The sequence below is a fragment of the Vanellus vanellus genome (genome assembly GCF_965231255.1).
Source record: "Vanellus vanellus genome assembly, chromosome: 6".
Lineage (NCBI taxonomy): Eukaryota > Metazoa > Chordata > Aves > Charadriiformes > Charadriidae > Vanellus > Vanellus vanellus.
Genome location: NC_138911.1, coordinates 67,296,101 through 67,317,678, shown reverse-complemented (window position 1 = coordinate 67,317,678; position 21,578 = coordinate 67,296,101). Strand labels below are relative to the sequence as shown.

Below are 21,578 nucleotides of genomic sequence, written 5' to 3'. Positions count from 1 at the left end.
ATCAAACAAAGCAAAGCTCTAACACTAATGTGAGCGTCTCCCGGGGTGCGAGTGAGGGCGGGGGAGGCAACGAAGGGAGACGTTTGAAGGCAATGCTACCGTCGCCAGAGGATCCACAGGCAAAGGGACACCGGCCAGGACACCACCCTAGGGCCAAGCGGGCCCGAAGGCCGGAGCCTGACGCCAGTGCCGGCCTCACCCGAGCAGGCCGCGACCCCCGCAGCAGCCCCGGGAGCGGGTGCCCCGAGGCCCCCCGGGCTGGCCAGCAGGGGCGGGAGGACCCTGCAGGGCAAAGCGGCCGGGCACCGGGTGGCGGGCCGCGGCAGCGTGAGCGCGGCTGGGCCCTCCCAGCGCCCTCATCCCGCCCGGGCCCACGGCGAGGCCGCCCCGCCCCGCCCCGCCCCGCCCCGCCGTCGCCAGGCCCCACCGCCAAGGGAGGAAGTGTCGTAACGGCTGACAGGAAACTTGGCCGCGGGTTACGGCAGCGGCGGCCGCGCTTGGCGGCCGCTGGATGAGCGGAGAGTGGGAGCCGCGGCGCTGAGGAGACGTGGGGGTGAGTGGCCGCGGCGGCGGGCGGGGAGGCCGCGGCGGGTGGCCGCCCGGGGACCGCAAGGGACTGGGGAAGGGCCCCGGCAGCGGCGGCGGGGGTAGCGGGACAGCAGGAAGAGGCGGCGGCGGGGCGGCGAGGCGGGGCCCGGGCACCGTCTCTGCCTTTGTTCGCGCCCCCCCCCCCCAACCGCGGCCCGTGAGGCCGCCCCCCCCCCCCGCGCCCACGCCCCCGCCCCCGTCTCGTCTGACGCCCTTCTCTTTGGTGGGTTTGTGTGGGTCTCTCCCGTAGGATATGGCCGAGGTACCGCCGGGGCCTAGCAGCGTCCTCTCCCCGCAGGGGGACACGCTCTCCCCCTTCCCTGGAGGAGGAGGAGGGGGGGGGGCTGCTTCCTCCTCCTCCTCCTCTTCCACCTCCTCTGCTGCCGCCGCCGCTTGCACCGGGGCCCAGGACGAGGAGGCCGAAGAGGAGGAGGAAGAGGAGGGACCCGCAGGCGGACGGGAGCAGCAGCAGCGAGGCGGAGGAGGAGGCAGCGACGGCGGCAAGGGGGGGCCGCAGCAGCACCGCCTCCACCACCACCACCACCATCCCCCGCACCACAACCACCAGCTCAACGGCCTCATCAGCCCCGAGCTGCGGCACCTGCGGGCCTCCCTCAAGAGCAAGATCCTCAGCTCGGAGGCAGGGGCAGCCCCCGAGGGGCTGGAGAACAAGCGAGCCAGCAAAACAATGGGCTCCGGACAGCAGCAGCAGTCATCGCCCCCGACCACAACACCGTGCTCATCCCCCCTTACCAACCACCTCCCTCCCCAGGGAAGGACTGCACCCTCTCCTCCTCCTTCTCCCCCAGCAGCAGCAACAGGGGACAGGAGCCAGTCTGCTGCCACAACTACGACTGCTGCTAAGACTGCAGCCCGCAATGGACTGGCAGGAGGGACTGGCTTGGAGGAGGAAGAGCAGGAGGAGGGGGATGAAGGAGGGGAGGAGGAGGAGGAGTCCCTGCTGCTACTCTCCAGGTCCTTAGCAGCAGCTTGCAGTTTGAAAGGCTCGGGAACGGACTCTCAGCCCGAGGAGGACCTAACGATACGATACGTCCGATATGAGTCAGAGCTGCAGATGCCCGATATCATGAGACTGATCACCAAAGATCTGTCTGAACCCTACTCCATTTACACATATAGGTATTTTATCCACAACTGGCCACAACTTTGCTTTTTGGTAAGTGCCGGGGGGGCAGGGAGGGCAGAAATTGGGAGTGGTTTGGGGCTGGGGAGGAGAGGATTAAAGGGTTGACATCTGTGGAAATATTTCTAATAATCTTTCTGTGGGTAAGGCCAAGCATTTTTGGAAGTACCTGTCTTCCTAATGAAGTCCCCCTGTGACCTGTACATGTATAAGTAAAGCATATGACAGAAGTTCTTACATTCGTTTAGAGATGTTTTAAGTGGTGGGGTTTTAGCACAGGGCTAGGATCCAGGAATTCAAGGCTTCTAATCTTGGTTTTGACATTGACTTTTGTGACCTTTGGTAGCGCATTTTATCGTTCTGTCTCAGTTCCTAGGTTTTGTATTTAAAAAGTACTTAGCCACTAGTGTCTTATGAGTGCTTAGTAATTCTTGCACAATGGTTTTAAAACAGACCAGCATGGCTAGCATATAAATGTGAAGTGATTGGTGGAGAAACACTTAAAGGGTTTTTTTAAACTTTTTGATCTACTAGCTTTTATAAAGACAAGTACAACTGTATTGCTTTTTACGGGTGTGGTAGTGCATGCAGCACGCAGAAATTCTCATGCTGCTTAAATTGTCTTGCTGTACTAATGATGTATTTAGTTTTATATTCTTCCTACTGCACTGTTGAAAAGATTGATTTAGCTGTCACCCTGTGTTTCTAAATGTTTAGCGTTTCTTATGGCAGAACTTGTGTGTCAGTTGAAAAGCATGCTTTTAGGATGCTAATCTGTCCACAGGTGTATGAAAGTGAGTGTAAGTTGGCCTGAGGGGTATACGTGCATAGTGGGAGCTTAGCTGTATTTGATTTACTCATACGAAAACTTACGTCTGCAAAACAGGACATTTATGGGAGTGTATGGCACGTCCTTGCTAAGGTAAATGATGAATTCTTCTCTCTTGATCTTTTAATCAAGCCTGGACCTCTCTCTGAAAGGTATGATTTAGCCAGAGCCAAGACGCCCTTCAATTCAGGAGTATCTCTGTAAAATTTTAATGGGATATGAGTACAGGAGGTGAGGCTAATGGACTCCATCTGGCCTTAAACTTCCTGAATGTTCTCAGTTTAGGGTCTGGTCTAATTTATAGCGGGATTTATATGATTTATAGGAGGATTTTCAGAACTGTGCCTCTTAAAATCCTGAAGGGGGAATACAGTAGGATTATATGAAGCTGAGCAAAGCATTACCTTCTGGAACAAAGTAGAAATACAAAAATATTTGAAAACATTGTTTTGATGCAAAGTCATGTTTGCCATTATAACGACACTGATCAGAGCAGAATGGTGTTTTTCAAGCACTGAGCTATGCGTGTGACTGATTTAACTCATACTGAAAAGAAATGCCTGTGAACTACAAATGTCCATACTTTTACAGCATCAAGTGTATTGCTGGTAATGCCAAGGCAATGTTAAGATCACAGTGTATCTGGTTAGACTTTAAATCTTTTGGTTTTTTTGTCAGGGAGTAACCTCAGAATTTTGTTAGGAAAAGATCAATGGCAAGTTGTTTGACAGAGCACTAAACCAGAAGATTTCAAATACATATTTTTAACAAGTGCATTCAAAGAATAAGATACCACTCAAGTAAAAGAAACTGTCTTAAGCTTATTTTATAGTGACAGCTTCTTTTTTAATAGCCTTGAAAAAACAACAAAACTTTACTTGAGCTCTGCGCAATTCTGCTCAATTTGAAGGGTGGAAGAATGAACATAAAACTGTAGAGAAGAATATGTGGCTATGAATGTCTAAAGCTGTTAGCAAATTGTTATCTAGTTAATAATTTGAAGCTTTTGCTATATGTTGAGTTAAATTTGATGGGTGTTTTTTTTGTGGCTGGATTAGTATTTTAAGGTTTGTTTTTTAGAGGTTGTCTTGAAGACTTTCTGTTCTATAAAATTTAATTTGCTCCTGCAGTTAATGGATTCCTGAACTACTATCTCATAAGTCTCTGTAAAGTATTTATCTTAAGTCAGGGACTGCATATTCCAATTAGCAAGAACAGTGTCAGGATGGTGAACAGAAGCATAGTGCTTGATCTCACAGAATCATTTGTCTTTAATGCCTTGTGGCCTCACACCCTTCTGTTTTTTGGTTTTGATTGGTCTTGGGGAGAGGGTTTAGACTGCAGTTTGATTGTATTTGAAAAAAATATCTGTAGGGGTTCAACTAGTTCCTTTATTGAATTTCAACATCACCATTTTTTAAAATCTTGCAATGCAAACTCACCTGTCTTCATTGTGCTGTCATGGGCTGCTTTCCCTTTCTCAACATGTGAGGGGAAAGTACTGACACCATTTAAATTTGAAGATGGGATGTGTGTTTTCCATAAACGATCAGCAATCGTCCCTGGCTGATATTTGTTCAGTAAAGTGTCTTAAACACCATAATCTTGCTATCTAGCATTTTGGGTACCTGACAATGCAGAGCTGTTTTCTGGGGGCTTTATTAAGATTATTCCTGATGATGATTATTTCATGGGTTTGAAACTTGCTGAGTTTTGGCTTGGCCTTCCTGAGGTGCACCGTTGCTCTAACGGCTCTAACCGAGAGGGCTGCTTGCTTTTCCTTTCTGTTCAGCTATCTCTTCCTGGCTTGTGCCAACCCTCATGTTTCTCTGATTTGGGAAGCTAAGGTAGCCCCACCACCACCACATATTTCTAAGCGTGTGTGTATGTGTGTATATGTTTTAGGGTAAGCTTTCTGTTGGTTTAAGGCTCCAAACTAGTAGGATGTCACAGGCATCAGTGTTGGTGCAAGGGAAGAGGTGAGAATTCACAGCTGTAGGGAAGACATAGGACCAATCCTAACTAGTCAGTAGCGTGGTTTTGCTGTATCAAACCACTTATAAACTATGCACTCAAAAGAGAAGTTCTCATTCCACTTTAAAAGGACCTGGAGATAGTATGAAGTGAAGAGATTTTGAACATTCCATGTCAAATTCATCCGTGTTAACTGTCTTCCTGACTTTAGAGATAACAGGTTGGGAACACTTGATGGTCAGTTCTGATGCCTTACACTGCAGCATTATCTGACTGAGCTGTTGCAAGGTAATAACCTTCTCTAAAAAACTGCAACTGTCTGCTTCAACTTGGGTGTCGCCTGTCTTTGGAAGAGCAGGTTCACACTGTATGCTAGGTGTGAATGCCCTGTAAATGCCTAGTTCTTACTTATTCCCAGCAGCTCTGTCAGCCCAATTTCTCTTCAAATTACCTACCTTAACCACTCCTCTGTCAAAAAAACAACAGAGGAAAGGGGTATCTTTGTTTCATGTGAAGCATTTTTAAGCATCGCTACAGCTCTGTCCCCATACACATCGTAAATGCATTTTCAAAGTTGTAGCTTCCTTTTAAAGTTTTTTTTTTTTTTTTTGTGGCTTCTAGTCTTAGCAGTGTTAAAGTTCTAAAACTTCCATTTAGAACTGATACATTAAATATTTCAGAAAATTGTTTTCAAAATACTTTAGCGTGGGAGAGGTGATCTTAGGAAACCTTGCTCTCTGCCAAAGTTTGGATAAGACAGGATGTAATAAAGCAGAGTCCTGGCTGAGTGTTGTAACCTCTCCTGTAATTCACAATACTGCACCACTGAGCTGCCTTTTAAGAAGAATCTGGAAAATCTGTGCTTTTATTGGGTTCTTAACTTTGCCACTAGCTATAGCAGCATTTATAATTTAAACTTTCACAAGTTTAAAAATAACCTATTAATTCCATGTAAGTGGTTTTAGATGTGTTGTAAATCCTAAATGACTGCAGTTAAGATCTTGTTTTATACTAATGCTTTGCTTTTTTCTTTTTTTTTTTATTGGATTTTATTCAAGACTCTAAGCATACTTCATGTTGAAATCAAGACTTGCAAGACCGCCACTGGTTTTCACTTGCGGAAAACTTGGGGCATAAAAGAACCAGAAAAGTTAGGAAACGGTCTGGGAAGCCTTCCTAGCCTCGTGGCAGACTTAGGAAGAAATTCTATAACATGCATTCCCAATTTGCAAACTCTGTATTCCAGTTTCCCCTTAGGTATGGTGGTGGTTTCAGACACAGGTTCGCTGCGCTACTTCTCGCTGTCAGAAGCTTTGTGAAAACGTCAGGCATTGCAGCATCCGAGTACGTAATGACAGCTAGTGTAGTTATTCTGGCAATGCCCTTGCGCAGGAGGGAATTACTCGCGTCCAGTTTCATAGAGTGGAAACAGAGCGATTTAGTGATTTGTCCAGTATCGTAAAGAGCTCTGATTGAACTGCCAGACTTTAGGTTAAAACCATTAGCCTAAATGTATCCTCTAATGGCATTCAGTAACATGATCGCTAAACGCAAGCCAAAGGATTCATACAGAGCTGTTTCTGTGATATTTCAAGATGGATTTTGGTGCATGTGCGAAAGGGAAGCTGTGTTGCAGTAGCATAGGTTCTACTGCATTTGAATCACAAAATATTTCTTTTTCGGGAGCTAGTTGGCTGTTTTAATCTTCTTTAAATGGGAACCAATGTCACAGGATCTGGGTATTAAATGCATACTCAGACTGTGGCTGACAGACTTAATGCCATCTTTGCTAATGAAATCAATGCCAATTGCTTAATTTTGTGAAAAGTAATGTTCTTGCTGATTTACAGACTAACTGTGCTACCTTTTCTAGTAATACATGGTTGTAATATGAAGATATCGTTTTAAACATTTAAACTAAGAACAAAGTTGATGCAAATATTGGATTTGAATTCATGTATGTTAATCCTGCTAATGACTTACGTTGAAGTAAATCTTATAGTACTCCGTGGGGTTTATAATCTATAATAGTAACTTGGCTGAATTCTGTTTGTAGAAACTTGCATGTTTAGAAGTACTCTCATATACCTGAAAAGAAAATTTGGCCCATGGTTGTCTCTTCATAAATGGTGTTGTATGGCAACTACTTTTTCTTCCTCCCCCCCACTCTCCCTATTTCAGTCTGGGGTGTGGTTTTTGTTTTGTTTTTTTTTTTTATTATTATTTATTTATTTATTTACACAGTTTAACCTTCTCCAGGGAATCAAATTACAAAATTTTACATCACATTCTAGGTTCATTTCCAGCTTTAGATAAGGTTGGATAGAAGGAGAAAGGAGAGGAAAGGCAACAAAAAACCTGAAATTGAGGTGGAAATGCAGCACTCCCTCTGTAAGTGGAACAACTGTAGATTAACTGGCAGACTTACCTGCCTAAAGACTGAGTAATAGATTTCAGTGTTTGGGGAACTGGTAACAAAGTCATACTGTATTCAGTGCTCTGGCAACAGTGGTAAAACCAGTGGGTATTTGCTTCTTTGATCACTGAAACAAAATTCTTTGCTGTTCATTTAGCATTTTAAATATATGATTCATGAACATAGCTTTTCTGAAAAGTGCCCTAAACAAGAAAGAACGCAGATATGCGATGTCTAGAATGTTACTCCTCTTGAAGTGTGTTTAAAAAAAAAAAAAAAAAAAATCCTCCACATGACTGTTACGATCAGCAATTTGCACGTGTTCACTTCAGGGCAAAGCATAACTATAACATGCTAGTTTGTGGTGTGCTTTTTTTTTTTTTAGTGAGGTATAAGATTACATCTAGGTACTCTGCATAATTATAGCAATGTTATGAACAGTCTGTCTGATGATACTTTCTATTTAACTCCCTGGTTTTCTCAGGTCTGAGCCAACATACAAAACTTGCCTTGAGCTGACACTTTGCATACATAGTTTTAGTATAAGTACAGCTTTTCTTGTCTATGGAATAAACTGTATTTTATACCAAAGGAAAGACTACTTAGAGGCTGTGTAGCATGATCTAAATGGACTGAAATACAGTTTTGTTTTTTTAAAAAAAAAAACCTTGTTTAGATTGTTCAGGGTTGTTCTTGGATGCTGCTAAAAATGTGTTTTCCTCCCAAATCAAAACTTAGCAATAATTATATTTGCCTGATGAGCTTAAACTATATTAGAATTTGTGTTAGGATCATGCTGCACTGTAGAGCTTTGGAGTTGCAGCTCATACATCTTGGGATGCTTCATTTCACCTTTGATACAGCTCCTGGTTGACAGCTAACTTGGTTAGTAACCCACCATGCAGTTAGAGAAGACATTATTCTTCTTGGGGTGAAAAAAATGTATGTCTGTGCCTGCAGTACAATCTGAATGAACGAATCTTCTCTCCGTAGAGTCTTAGCCTACAAGTTGGATACAAAAAGGTGGTTGGAGGCTATAGAATATACAGCATAGGCTTTGGAGAAGCGAGCAGTGGGTTCACAGGTGGGCTGCACTGAGGCCTGGCAGTGCTGGCTTTGGCAAGTCCTTTTCATTTGACATGTCTTACTGGTGTAAATTTGGATTATCCAGAAGCCCTTGTGCTAGCACATGCTTGTGCCAATCATGTGCTGTAGTCCCGGTTTAGTTGCTACACTTGAGCTGAAGGCTAGTTCCCCCTGCAGATACAGGTCTATCAAAGTCTGTGGATCCACTTATACACCCATATGTACAAGTATGACTTTCTTTTTATCTCTGTCAATCTTTCCTGAATGAATAGTAACTCATTCTCCCCTTGGATGCTATCCTACTCTGCAGCATTACTCAGTTTTACTGCTGCAGGTTATAATGTCATTAATCTCTCATGCTGCCTAATCCTTCAGTTAACATATGACTTAGTTTTTCTTATAGTCTTTCTCTAGTATATTTCATGGTAAAATGTTGGTGAACACAGTGGTTGTGGAAGTAGTTTGGTAAGTGTTTGGGGAGAGGTTGGGTACTTTTCTCCTTTTTTTTTTTTCTTAATATTTCAGAATAACTACAACTCTCAGACCGCGCTTTTTGTGACAATACGATTGAGATTAACTGTCAGTGCATAGCTCTTAACAAACGAAATCTGTGAACAGTTAAAAAGTGTGAAATTAACTGTGTGCTTTTTTGTTTGTTCTTTTGGGTGTCATATGACTGAAAATGAGAGTTTCTAAAGATTAAACGCAGCAACATTTTTCTCAGATCCATTGTGGCCTTGACATTAAAACCAGACAAAAATTAAGCGTGTTATCTACCACAGTCCTTGTACATAAAAATTCAAATCACTATAAAACAGGAATGGACTTTTTTCCTCTGCGGCAGCTCATGTGAAAGGGTGATTTATGCATTAGCCTGGTCTTCCCCCCACTCCTCTATCACACGTGTTCTTGCCTGTAGACTTCATGGAGTAATAGTGTGGTTCTCTCCAGGACAATTCATTGGTTGTTAATTGACTGTAACTTTATTTGAATGTAATAAAGAAATAAGAATCCTTTAATCTTTTTTATACTTTGGAGACCTTTTTAAAAGTTATTTAGCTATTATTTTATAGGTTTATGCAAACAAGTTTTGTGTGGCTGTTTCACTTAAAATGAACTGGTTTACTACTTTTGGTAGCACTGCAGATCACGAACTGAGAATGCATACGTGTATGTTTGTCTTTAAGGCCATGGTAGGTGAGGAGTGTGTAGGTGCCATCGTCTGCAAGCTGGATATGCACAAAAAGATGTTCCGCAGAGGTTATATAGCCATGTTAGCAGTGGATTCCAAATACAGAAGAAAAGGAATTGGTAAGAATAGCTTTTTTTGTTATTTCTTACTTAAATCCTGTAGTTGGGATAACTGTAGCTGTCATAAAGATTTAAGCAGAACTTAACTTCTAGATGTGGTGCTTTGTCTGTCATCCCTGCCTTACTCGACCACACAAGCTCCACAGTGGCTTTTTTTTTATTTTGTTAAAATAACCTGAAATGCCTAATGAGACTTACATCTGGGATATGATAAAGTTAAAAAGAAAGGCAGTCATCAGCCCCTTACCTCTGCCTGTTACCGCTGTCACATAACAACAGTGGGAATTGCTTTGCATTTCTGTATGTGCCCTCATCACTGTATTTCTATGTTATGTTCAGTCTGTCTTTTGTCAGTGGACTTATCCTCTGGCTTTCCCCTATCAATTATGCATATATTGCCTCTTGGGGAGAATGTATGTTGTTCATTGTTGTATTAATAAGTGAAGAAAAATAGTTGGGAAAAATGTTGGGAAGTTACATGATAAAAAGAGATAACTGGGCAGGGAGTTTCCCTTCCCTCATTGATCAGTTTTGCCCCGATGAAGGGATTTTTCATTCTAACACCAGTTATCCTAGCTGGCTTAATTGAAGATCTGTTCTTATGGAACATAATGGTTTTGGTGCTGTTTTTTGTGAAATTACATTTTGTAACATATTTTTAACTTAAAACGTAGACATCAGTTTTAAAGCCTAGAAATGTGCTTCACCACTCATTCACACTGAACGACTCATACTTTTGTGATTAAAGACAGAAAATTACTTGCAGTGGAAAAATACAGTGATGCGTTGCAGAACGGTACCATTGTGTTTGTTCTCTTTTTTTTTTTTTTTTTTTTTTTTTTTTTAAGAAAACACCTCCAAAAAACTTGAAGCACTGTGTGTTATCATGGCTATTCAAGCATGTGTGGATTTTTTTTTTTCTTCAGTGCAATTCAAAAGCCATTGTTGGTTTCTATAGTGGAGCAGAGGGAAGAGGATACTGAGCAATCACTGTCTCTCCTTTTAGCTGAGTCATGAAGCAGCCTGCCATAATTTAATTGCAGGTGCTTGGATTCATAAGTAAATAAGTAATGCTGTTATTATGAAGATCTCTGCAATATTTTTCCCTTGCTTTGGTCAGGTTGTTATTTTAGAATTATGTGAAAAGGACTTATATTTAAAGCCTTGCTTACTTTAGCATTACTTTTTCCTACATTTGCCACCTTGCTGTTTCTCAAAGTATGCTGTTAATCTGAAGACTTGTTTGAAATGTAGTACAGTTTTGTCATACGTTCAATGAAACTCTTAATTGATTAAAGTTTTGAGAATACTTTAAAACATTCTCTAGATTCCTTGGGGTTTTTTTTCCTTTTCCTTAGCCTTCTTATGGAAGTGAGATTTATGCAATTTCATTGAACAGCAGTTTTTTCCACTAATAACTTTGAAATCAACTTTCAATTTCACCCCAATTCTACAGACAGGTAGGGATATTACATTTGTAGAACTGTTGTGAACTAGATGAAAAATAATGATAAAGAATTAAATTAATGCTTGACTGAGGGGAAGGGATGGGCTTCAACCATATTATTAGAAACGAGCAAATCCAAATGGGAGTGAGCAACAAAAGTGGTTTCATAAGTTCTGTTACTAATAGAAGTATTTGTTTTAGTAAGAGGAAATTCCCTTGGAAGATGAATGTCCTTCAAGTACATGCCAGCCGATTTTGACTTTAAATGCAACAAAAAGGAATGAATCACATCTTGGAAGGCTATATATAACACTATGTTAAACGTAGAAGCCTGTTTCTAATATCCATGTGTTAAAGAATCTTGTGCTCAAGCTGAGTCTCTGGATAACTTTATGGATTATTTTAATGTTCAAACTTGAGACTGCAACTTGACTGCAACTTCTTGTTTCTTTCTTTTTTTCCTCCCTGCTTTCCCCAGGTGTCATATCATGTAGGTAGCACACGTTAGTCATATATAAACTAGCATCTTTTGCATTGCAACTCTGACACTTACTGAAATCTATATTTCAGGTACAAACTTGGTTAAGAAAGCTATTTATGCTATGGTTGAAGGAGATTGTGATGAGGTAAGATTTTATAATCAAAAACTTTCATAATGTAAATGGCTTGCATTCTCCTATATGTGGATTCATTTCACAGGTTTTTCTTCTACAGGACTTTTTTTAGGTGGGGAGTGGGTTGGTAAGAAGCTATTCCTTTTATAATAAAGGGAAAAATAACCTCAGAAAAACATATGGCACAAATAGGAGGAGCATTTTCTAAATTTGTCCTAAGGGCACAAATTCAGTGTTTCGGGTTTTGTTTTACTTTGCAAAGCTGCCCCAGCCTTTGGTCGCAGGCCCGTTTTCCTCCAAAGACTCTAGTTTAAGGTGCTACTGACCAGTGAAACTTGCATGTTACATGTAATACTTCCATACTTCTAGAATTCACAGAGATACAGGAACAGTACATGCTGTCGTATTGCAGAATATGGTTTTATCATAAGTCAGCAGGCTGTTCTGACAGTGCAGAGCTGTATTACGTAGTACTAACAGAACTCTCACGATTTAGCACGCCAACAAAACCTTGGAAGGAAAAGTGACTGAATGACTGTCAAACTTTCTCTGGCCTATATGTTATCAGTCTTTTCTTTTACCTGATTACAGTTCCTATTTTTCTATATATATGTATATATAGATATAGATCAACTAACTATCTTTTTGTGCCATGTTTAACGTGTGAGGAACTCTCCCTACATCCGTTCTTCTTAATCCAGTTATCTGTCCCTTTAACTTTCATCTGATTGGTACAATGCAATTGTTACCTTATTCCTGACCTGTGAGCACTGTGTTATTTCAGTGTGTCATTGTTAATGGTCCTTTGATCTCTCTGTTATCTCGTTTCAACTGCTCCCTCAATTGTCCTACTGCGGTGTGGTGAAGTTTCTTATGCAAAACTACCATTTGTGTCACAGGACTTGGGGCATATACTCTGTTTTTCCACTTGTTGTGTTATGCCTCTTGCACCATCCTCACATACGTTCTGACTTCATTCATTATTTGAGATATTTATGCTTCCTGTCAGATTCCTTCATGTCTCTGCTTACTGGTGTCTTGTCTTTTTTTTTTTTTTTTCTTAGTGTAGTGCAATCTTACAATTCTGTAATTCTTCAACTTGTGTTTTGGCTTGTTCCTTCTGTTATCATATGTAGTATGCTTTGCTCTAATCTGTTTTACCACTTGCTACATTGAACTAATCAAGAAAGGCGTTTTTTGCTTGTTTTTTCCACTGCTTTCCACTATGTTCTTGAATTCATTTGCTGTTGCTAGAGTATTCAAGATTTAAAAAATAAAAAAAAATTGAAGAATGGTATCACACTGTTCACATCACAGCTGGACAATTGAGGCGCAGAGAAGTGAAGTGAATTGCCTACTGTTGTTACAGTGTCAGTAGTAGAACTGGCTATTTCTACCCAAGCTACCAGAGTTGCAGTAGTTACCATATGACTTATGAGTGTATGTGTACTACTTCTCATGTTACTTCATTTTTAAATTGGACTATCTAACAGGTATATGCATAATGGTATCTCCTGTGTCTGTCTTTTTTTTCTACCGCTGTAATAGTAGTCCAAGAGTCCTTCTTATTGTTTTCTTATCTTCGTAAAAATGAAATAAATGTGATAAGGATTGCAAGCTAGTCCGCAGTAAGACCCCATTAAGTCTTAGTCACAGATTTTCATCTATGGTGCTGTATAAATGTTTTGTATTAAGTGCATAGGGTATTTTTCAGAGACTATTGCTGTCCCTCTTTTATCAAATGTACTACAATTCAAGCTCCTTGGAGCGTGTGCTGGATGGGTACAGGCATGTTTCAGTTCCAGTTTGGAAACTGTGTGACTGTGTTTGTGGGATGGTGATTCGGAATTAATTATGCCCTGCTTCTTGGGGGCTTTTGCATCAGCTGAGTCTTGTGCTGGCACAGAATTTTGAACTGTGAGCTCATGATGCCTGGGCAATGTGAAGCGCAAGCAGAGTATATTTCTGACTTCTTACACCAGGCAGCAGAGACATACCCACGCTGATTTGACATATTTATATTGTTCTTTTTCACATACAGGTTATCTACAGCCAAATAGCCAGTGTTTTCATGTTTTCTTCTTTTCTTTGCCACCAAGTGTAGGCTTCTTCCAGATAGACAGGGCACAAAATAATGATGTTGGTTACTCGTACCCCACGTGGTGTGTTGCTGAGTTTTCAGCCATGACCAGAATCTGAAAAACCCAACTAGCCACCCATTAAAAGTTCTGTCCGACAGAGCTAAGGCACTTATCCTCACCAGGTTTTACAAAAGTTGTTGGGAGAACAGTTTCTGGCTTTCTAATTGATGCCTAGAGCTGATCAAAGCAGTGCATCACAGTAATTTGTCTTTGTGAGGCGTGTAAATAGTTTACTCATCTCTGCTGTTCTTAATATATTTTTCTACATCCCTTAATAAAAGCGTGATAAAAATAAAAAGATGCTGCTACTTGATAAAAGATGAACTGCAATTCAAAAATATGCTTTTTTCTGAAACTTGATAGGAATAGGATTAAAATAATGAATATGCAGCTGTGGGTGTCATGAAAAATTTCCAAAGGCTGCTTAGGAACTCTTCCTTTCAATCTAATTAAGGAATAGATGCAGTAAATGTACTTAATTTTAATAACTTGTAGCATATAATCTGATAAATACTTTGTTCAGTGTGTTACTTTTCAAAGTACCGTAGAGTGGACTTTTGAGGTATCAACACTGGGTCCTGAAAAATAAAGGATTTATACAGCACCATAGAAGAAAATCTTGAAAAATCACTACTGATGTGCTGGCATTTCAAAGTATGCTGCAATATTTTAGTGATTAAGGACACTTTCTTTCCTGCAAGCTAATTTACTGGGAATCAACTAAGCCAGAACTATGGAACAAGTGATTTACAGTGCAAGCTTCTGTAGTCAGCCAGATGCCTAAGAAGTAGTTTATGCTATATGCCACACTTCAAAGCTGAGAGGTAATATCCTTCCAGCCAGGGGTTGTCTCCTGGCTTGAGAAAGCCATGGTGTAAGTGAAGAAGTGAATTGGCTGGGGTGGAATCTGTTTGGAGGGGAGGAGATGACCATGGAGCTGGCCATGGCCTATATTAGCATAGAAACAAGGGAAGTGATCTGATGTTGGGGGTGGGTGCTTGAACTAGAAATAACCTTCAAGCCTGAAGAAAGTACTCAACAGCATGCTTTGAGGTGAATTGTCTGGATATGACATAACAAAACTCGAGGGATCTTTGATTTCTTTTTTTATATATATGTTTTGGGTTTTTTTTAAGCCTTGGTGACTTTCTCAGGCATTTGATGTTAACGAATTCTAATATTTGTGGTATTGAACTGAAGGTTTTCAAGATTATGATGGCCTGAGTTTCCAATAGGTCATAATGATTTAGAATTCCTTTATGGGCTTGTTGCATAGAAATGTGAGCTATGGAAATAAATCAGGTGAAGGTGAATAGTTTTGCTCCCATCTTCAAAGTTTTGAAGAGATTTTTCTTCCAGTGTGAAAAAGGAGAGTATGTCAAAGGAGGTGATTCTGCCCCTGGTGAAACCCCACCTGGAGTACTGCATCCAGCTCGGGAGTCCCCAACATAAGAAGGATATAGACCTGCTGGAGCGCATCCAGAGGAGGGCCACGAGGATGATTCGAGGGCTGGAGCACCTCTCCAATGAGGAGAGGCTGAGAGAGTTGGGGCTGTTCAGCCTGGAGAAGAGAAGGCTCTGGGGAGATCTTATTGCGGCCTTCCAGTACCTACAGGGGGCCTACAGGAGAGCTGGGGAAGAGCTTTTTACTCGGGCATGTAGCGATAGGATGAGGGGGAATGGCTTTAAACTGTAAGAGGGCAGGTTCAGATTGAACATTAGGAAGTTTTTCACTGTGAGTGTGGTGAGGCACTGGCACAGGTTGCCCAGAGAGGTTGTTGAGGCCCCATCCCTGGAGGTGTTCAAGGCCAGGCTGGATGTGGCCTTGGGCAACCTGGTCTGGTGGGAGGTGTCCCTGCCTATGGCAGGGGGGTTGGAACTCGATCTTCAAGGTCCTTTCCAACCTAAACCATTCTATGATTTCTATGTGCTAACTCCAGCAAGTTAGGCGTCTGGCTGGTTTTTGTACGTTTGCTTAGTTTTTACTGACAAGCAATTTTCAAAAATTGTACTGCTTAAGACCTTCATGTGGAAATGTTATATCCCTTAATCACTATTAGAAAGGAGTAGTTGTTCGTTTATATGTAGGTTTTTAATCTGTAACAAATCACTGTGGGTTATCTGCATAAGATTCATTCACTTTGTATTAGGGAAATAATGTACCATGTACTCAGTAACAAATCAAAATAAGACTCTAATAAGTGGGACTTTTAAGAGCTTTTTTTAAGCAAAATGTAGAATGTGAAAAGGAGTTGCAGCTTCTCACAAGAATTTCCATTGAAAATTTAGGGTAATATAAAGTGGGTTTTTTTGGCCACACCAGTAGGTGTGTTATTTTAATTTAGTGCCACACTTGTGAAAATTAAATGTATATTTTTATATAATCCTAATTGAAATTATCAAACTATTGAAATCGTAGCTTTCTCTTAGTCTACAAATCTTCTAAGGTATTAAGTCTCATATGTTGGGTGCTACCTTTCTTTAAAAGTTAAGGCACTTCATCAGTTTAAGGACACTGGACAAGCACCATAACTTGAGTCTGATGATATGCCAGGCTTGTAAGGAAGAATAGCAACCTCTCCTGTGAGTGCTGAGAGAATACTTTCCTCATTTGCTTATTGGGTTTGGCTGTATTAATTCTATGACTTGGTTCCTAGGCTTGAGTTCATTCAGAGTTTGAACTGAACAACCTTGACCTCTCCCATTTTCCTTCAGTTTAGGAATAAATTCTAGGTCTGAAGACGTAGTAACAAGAAGCTTTGCACTCTGTTCTCGCTATAGAATATTTCTTGCTTCTAAACCCAGTTAAGATTACACAGTTGAGATCAAACGTTAGGCTTATGAAATTTAAGACATAAGAGAAAGTAACAACCTTCAGAAAGCTGCGACTTGTGCAGAAATACTGTTAAATCCAATCAGACCTTTGCTAGTCTCCAGGGGAGGATGCAATTGTGTTGTTAGAGGATTTAACAGGCATAAGTGTATAACAAAATAGACCCTGTGAGACCAGAAATAAACGTAATGATTGAAGGTTTGAAGCTTGATTGAAAAATCTCACACAGGAAGAGTTGAATCTTGTACAAAACAAAGCTAATGAAGTTTGGATAAAATATGACTGCGTTTCCTTATTAGATAACAGCAACGTGTCTTTAGCCCTTTGAGAGCAAAGCAATATGTTGAGATGAGGGAATTACTTTTCGTTGTGCTGGGTCTTCCTTAGAAATACCAGAGCAAATCTCTTGCGTTTGCTTTCAAGATGAGCATTGACTTAGGTAGTGGGATTCCAACAAACCTGAATTTCAACATTTAACCACTCCCTTAAATTCAATGATCTGCAGCGTTGGAAGTCTTTCAGCATTGCGAGATGTGCGAGCTTGCAGGTGAATACAGACTTGTTATATCACTCTGCCGGGTTACTAAACTTTTATGAGAGTGAATGCCATTTGTAGCTAGAGTTCAAATAATAGTCTCCTGCACTGTGGATTTACATGGGTCAGATTTCTTCTTTGGCGTAATGCTTTGTTTTAATTTGAATTAAGAAGTTGTACAATGTGCATAGTTGTGTAGAAAATAGCAATCTTCAGGAAAACTATTTTGCTTTTATAACTAGTTATAAATTAAAAGATATCCATTTTAATGGATTAAGGATGTTAAGAATAATTGATCAAGTCATAAGACTTGACAGTAATATTCTGTGAACTGCCAGCAAGAGAAATTCAATCTCTAATTCTTGCCATAAGACTAAGAATTGAATTAGCTTGTCTTAAAGAGTGCAGGTACAACAGACTATCCTGCTGTAATCTAAGAACTCTGACTATTAATATTTTAATGTGTGACTCTTAGTTCCTTTTTGGAAAAGGAACTACTTCTAGGTCTTATGTTCCGCCAGTGTATGTTGTTCGTTGGGTTGTTGGCTCCAGATTTACTAATCTTTCACACATTCTTATGTCGAGAAGCACAAGGTGAATTATCCACTGGAATGTGGTCGGAGTGGCTTGAAACTTGAGTAATGGTCAAATATATACATTAAATGGATCTTAAAATCATATTGAAGGTTACCAGTCTAACTGCTGGCTGCCTCCCTCTTTACATTGGCTTAGTTGCTCCTCAGACTGCAGAAAACGAACTTGATGGAGAGAAAAAGGAAAGGTTTTCCACCAGGTTGCTGTCTGAAGTAGCTCAGCAGCAAGCCTAGTGAGCTGGCAGAAGAGATGAGGGAGAATGGAAATGCAAGCCTGGAGGCAATGGGGTCACGGAGTCCATAAAGTAGATTGACTTAAACTGCCCTACAAATACAGGCAGTTCCTAGTTTTTTTGGGGGTAGGGGGATATTAAACAGTTTTCCTACTTTTTATTGGAGGAGAAAGGGAGTCCTGGATTTTGAGGTGGGGTAGATGACTATTTTTGGGTTAGGGGAGTTTCATGTATATAGCTGTAACTATATAGAGTGGGTATCAACTGCTGGTTTAGAAATAGCCATTAGTGGACTTAACACTGGCAGCGATCACTGGTTTGCTGCAGAAATTGCTTAGGCTGTATTTTCATTATATGGTATTTCTAAAGTGTCCATGAGCTCTTGTTTAATACGTGAATGTACATTGTCATGGGACTGTATGTAGTCTAGTCAGCTTATTAGGTCAGCCCATGTTCTTGCACAATCGTGATCTATCCTTAATAGCAGAGTCCTTAAATAATTGACTTGGACAACAGTAAAGAAGCAAAGCAAGTTTTTATCACTTGGAGCGGGTGTGCTGCTCACCAGGTACGCCAAAGCTCTGCTCAGTGCATTTGGGGAAAAGAGAAAACAATTCAGAGGGACGTACTTCAGCAGTTTTGTATTTAACTTCCTGTTATCACCAGTGTAGTTTTTTGCCTGTACTTGAGACTTCTGGGATAATTTTGAGTCTGCTTAATTTGGACTGCTCTTACACTTGGCCTGAGCTGTTTACGGCATTTCTTCCTGCAACTGAGGGGGGAAAAGATGGAAAAAGCTGCTCTTTCTTCCTGGTGTGCACTCTGATTTGAGTTTGGGATATTTGTGTTGAGCACAACTATTCCATGCAAACATCGGGGCTGACAGCTAGCTGTAGAATGCTGAAGCTTATATCTAGGTCTAAATCTGTCAAATTAGAGGTCAAAGATATTAAATGACCAAACAAAACCTTATGTGCCAAGTTCTTGTGATATGCAAAAGTCCAGTTGCTCATTCAAAATTCAAAGTATGTTTTGGACCCTAACCTGTTTGGTAGGTCGTTTTTAGGGTGGGGGTTGGTTTTTTGTTTTTGCAGGGGGGATTTTGGGAGGCAGGGATTGTTTAGTTTTTGGTTGGTTGGTTTTTACCCTAGCTATTAGGTAATGAATTGAAATACTGTTTACAGCAAAGAACTAAAATCTTGATGTGAATGAAAGTTGTTTACAATTAGAATTGTTGATTAAATGCTGGGGTTTTTTTAATGTTGTAATGGAGAGAGGTTGCTTGAATAAGTCAGGACAAGAAAAAATGGATTCCAGTCATTGCTAATAAGTGTACCTTTAAATAAAATCTTTGAAATTGGTTCAGTAGTCATGTAATTGCAACTGCTTTCTAATATGATATGTTTTTTCTCTTTTTTTTTTTTTTTCCCCTTAAAGGTTGTATTGGAAACAGAAATCACGAATAAGTCTGCTTTGAAACTTTATGAGAACCTTGGTTTTGTGCGAGACAAGAGGCTGTTCAGATACTATTTAAATGGAGTTGATGCACTGCGTCTTAAATTATGGCTGCGTTAAAAGAAACCATCACATCAAGCAACTGACGTCCCAACAGCGCAGAGTTGTCCTTTGCATGCAATGCAATTTGTACAAAATTGCTTTGCAGGTGGACTTAGTAATTTCCATGCAGCTCTTTCTGTCAGTGTCTCATTGAGTGTCGCACATATTTGTTGCACTTTGGCATGGCGCATTTGTTCAGAATTAAAACCGATTGTTTCAAACTTCGAGTTCTTTTGGTACCAGCAAGATGTGCCAGTTGATAGCCAAGATATGTTCATTCATTTGCAAGTCTACTGACTGTATTGCATACACAGTGAACATTTTATCAAAGAACCTGTATGTGGAACGCGACTTTTCGTTCCAGAAAAAAGCCAATGTAGATTGTAAAATTCTATAAGTATACTAACATTTCATACAAAAATTGCCATAGTTTTCTGGAAAAAGGCTTCAATTTTAGGTTTTATTTTTCAATATTGAATTTTCCATTCTTAAATATTGGTACCTCAGTGATTAGTGAATGAAAAAAATGTATTGTAGGGTGGGGTGTGTGTTACAATGAGTAACAGTAACAATTAAATTGCGTCTGCCAGTGCCTGTATAGATAAGTATATTTGTCTTCACCTCTAAGTTTGGAGTGCATGCTTTTATTCTTTTACTTTCTTCAATTGTCTTTGCAAGAAAATTTCTGCTTTTATTTAAATTCTGGATTTGATAATAAATTATTTCAGATTTTTATAATTTGGATACTTCTCCCAAACGAGGGTTTGGAAGGCCCTTCTTTTCTTATAGCAAGAAGTGTAAGCTATTTTGAAAACCTTGAGTAGCTGCTAAAAGAACCTGATGTCACCAGTAAATCTCTGCTGGTTTTGGATGCACTTTTTTCATTAAAAGAGTGAGGGACTTTTAAAAGAAGATATAGAAAATTAATGTAAATTGGTATGATTTTATTTAATCAAAATTATTGCTAGAAGCTCTGAAAAACAGCTATTTTAAGATAGTTGGAACAAATTTTTTTTTTTTTTCAGATTCAGATTGCTTTGCTTCAGTGTTCTAAAATGCTTCAATCTTTGGTTCTTGATCCTGGAAATAAATTTCAAGGTGTATTGTATCCATTTTTAGCTGCTCTCATTTTCTCTAAACTTACATGAGCTAAGTTATTGGGGGAGTTTTTCCCCTCCAAAATCAAAGCAGCGGGGAAGGATTTCTCTCTCTCTTTCTCTCTTTTTCGCATTCACTCTTTCTCTGTTTTTTCCTTTTTTTTTGTTGTTTCTTTAATTGGGCTCACATAAGTTTTACCAATACCCATCAATTTTTTCAGTAATTACAGCGTCTAGGCTTTCTTGTTCTGTGTGATTATATAGCCCAGTTCTATGAATCAGTTGGGATTTTTTCACTTTGGGGGAAAAAAAAAAAAAAGGTATTTGACTTGTGGAAGAACCTATGTAATCTGTGAAAAGGATGAACTCTCAGTGAATCCGCTCTTCTCTAGTTGAGCGTACTCTTCAGATTTGCCTTACTACACTTTTTTTTTTTTTTTTTTTTTTTTTTTAGGGCTTGGTTTGAGTCATGGGTGTGTTTTGCTAATTACTGTACATTTAAAAACAAAACCAACAAAACCCCTACCTCCAGTAACATTTGGAAAAGAGCCCTGTGCAGGAAAACTGGATTTAAAGGAAAGCCTTATTTTGCACAGACCAATCGCACATGGTGATGGACATTTCTTACCATGTACAAATTATGAGTTGTATTTGAAAATAAAGATTTTTAATGGAAATTGGCCCTTCTGAGTTTTCTGCTTGTAAACACCATTTGTGCTTTTAAGGGGGCTCGTTCCCCTCAGTAAAGAAAACTCATATTTAAAGTGGTGCCCGAGCCTGTTAGTCACAGAACACGTGAAAGTTCAGTGTAAAGCCCGTACGTTGCCACTACTGCCTTGTGACATGCCTAAAACTTTTGTTCACGTTATCCCGATCCCTCAGGTTTGCCAGTTTTTCTGGGCAGCGTTTCAGGAGGTTTCGTTGATAGTTAAGACTTAAATGTTGGTAATGTTAAATCGATCGAAACGGACTTCTCTCAACCGTGGTCCAGGACGTAGTGACTGCTCTGGCTTGCTTGAGCTAAGGAGACAGATCAGGGAGGTTTCGTACCTTGTTAACAGCTGTCGGACTTGTATCGCAAACTGGGCTATCTTGTGTGTCTGCTGATGTTTAAAAACTGAAAAGCCAGACAGGCAAGTTTTCTATTGGTTAATATTTAAGCCGTGGGTGTCTTCAGATT

General features: G+C 40.4%; 1 protein-coding gene across 1 annotated transcript; it reads left to right on the top strand.

Annotated features, from left to right (window-relative positions):
* The first annotated feature begins 530 nt into the window (after positions 1-530).
* NAA30 (N-alpha-acetyltransferase 30, NatC catalytic subunit) lies at positions 531-20,409 on the top strand. The gene is made up of 5 exons (XM_082484851.1): positions 531-553; positions 839-1,765; positions 9,225-9,348; positions 11,366-11,421; positions 19,182-20,409. Exons 2-5 carry the CDS (start codon positions 842-844, stop codon positions 19,317-19,319), a joined length of 1,242 nt encoding a protein of 413 aa, XP_082340977.1. The 5' UTR covers positions 531-553; positions 839-841; the 3' UTR covers positions 19,320-20,409.
* Positions 20,410-21,578: the final 1,169 nt, after the last annotated feature.

Excerpts from the sequence above, each read along its gene's own strand:
- NAA30 (XM_082484851.1), top strand. The coding sequence starts at position 842 with ATGGCCGAGGTACCGCCGGGGCCTAGCAGCGTCCTCTCCCCGCAGGGG. Across the intron at positions 1,766-9,224 it reads GGCCACAACTTTGCTTTTTG|GCCATGGTAGGTGAGGAGTG; the intron begins GTAAGTGCCGGG and ends TTTGTCTTTAAG. Across the intron at positions 9,349-11,365 it reads ATACAGAAGAAAAGGAATTG|GTACAAACTTGGTTAAGAAA; the intron begins GTAAGAATAGCT and ends TCTATATTTCAG.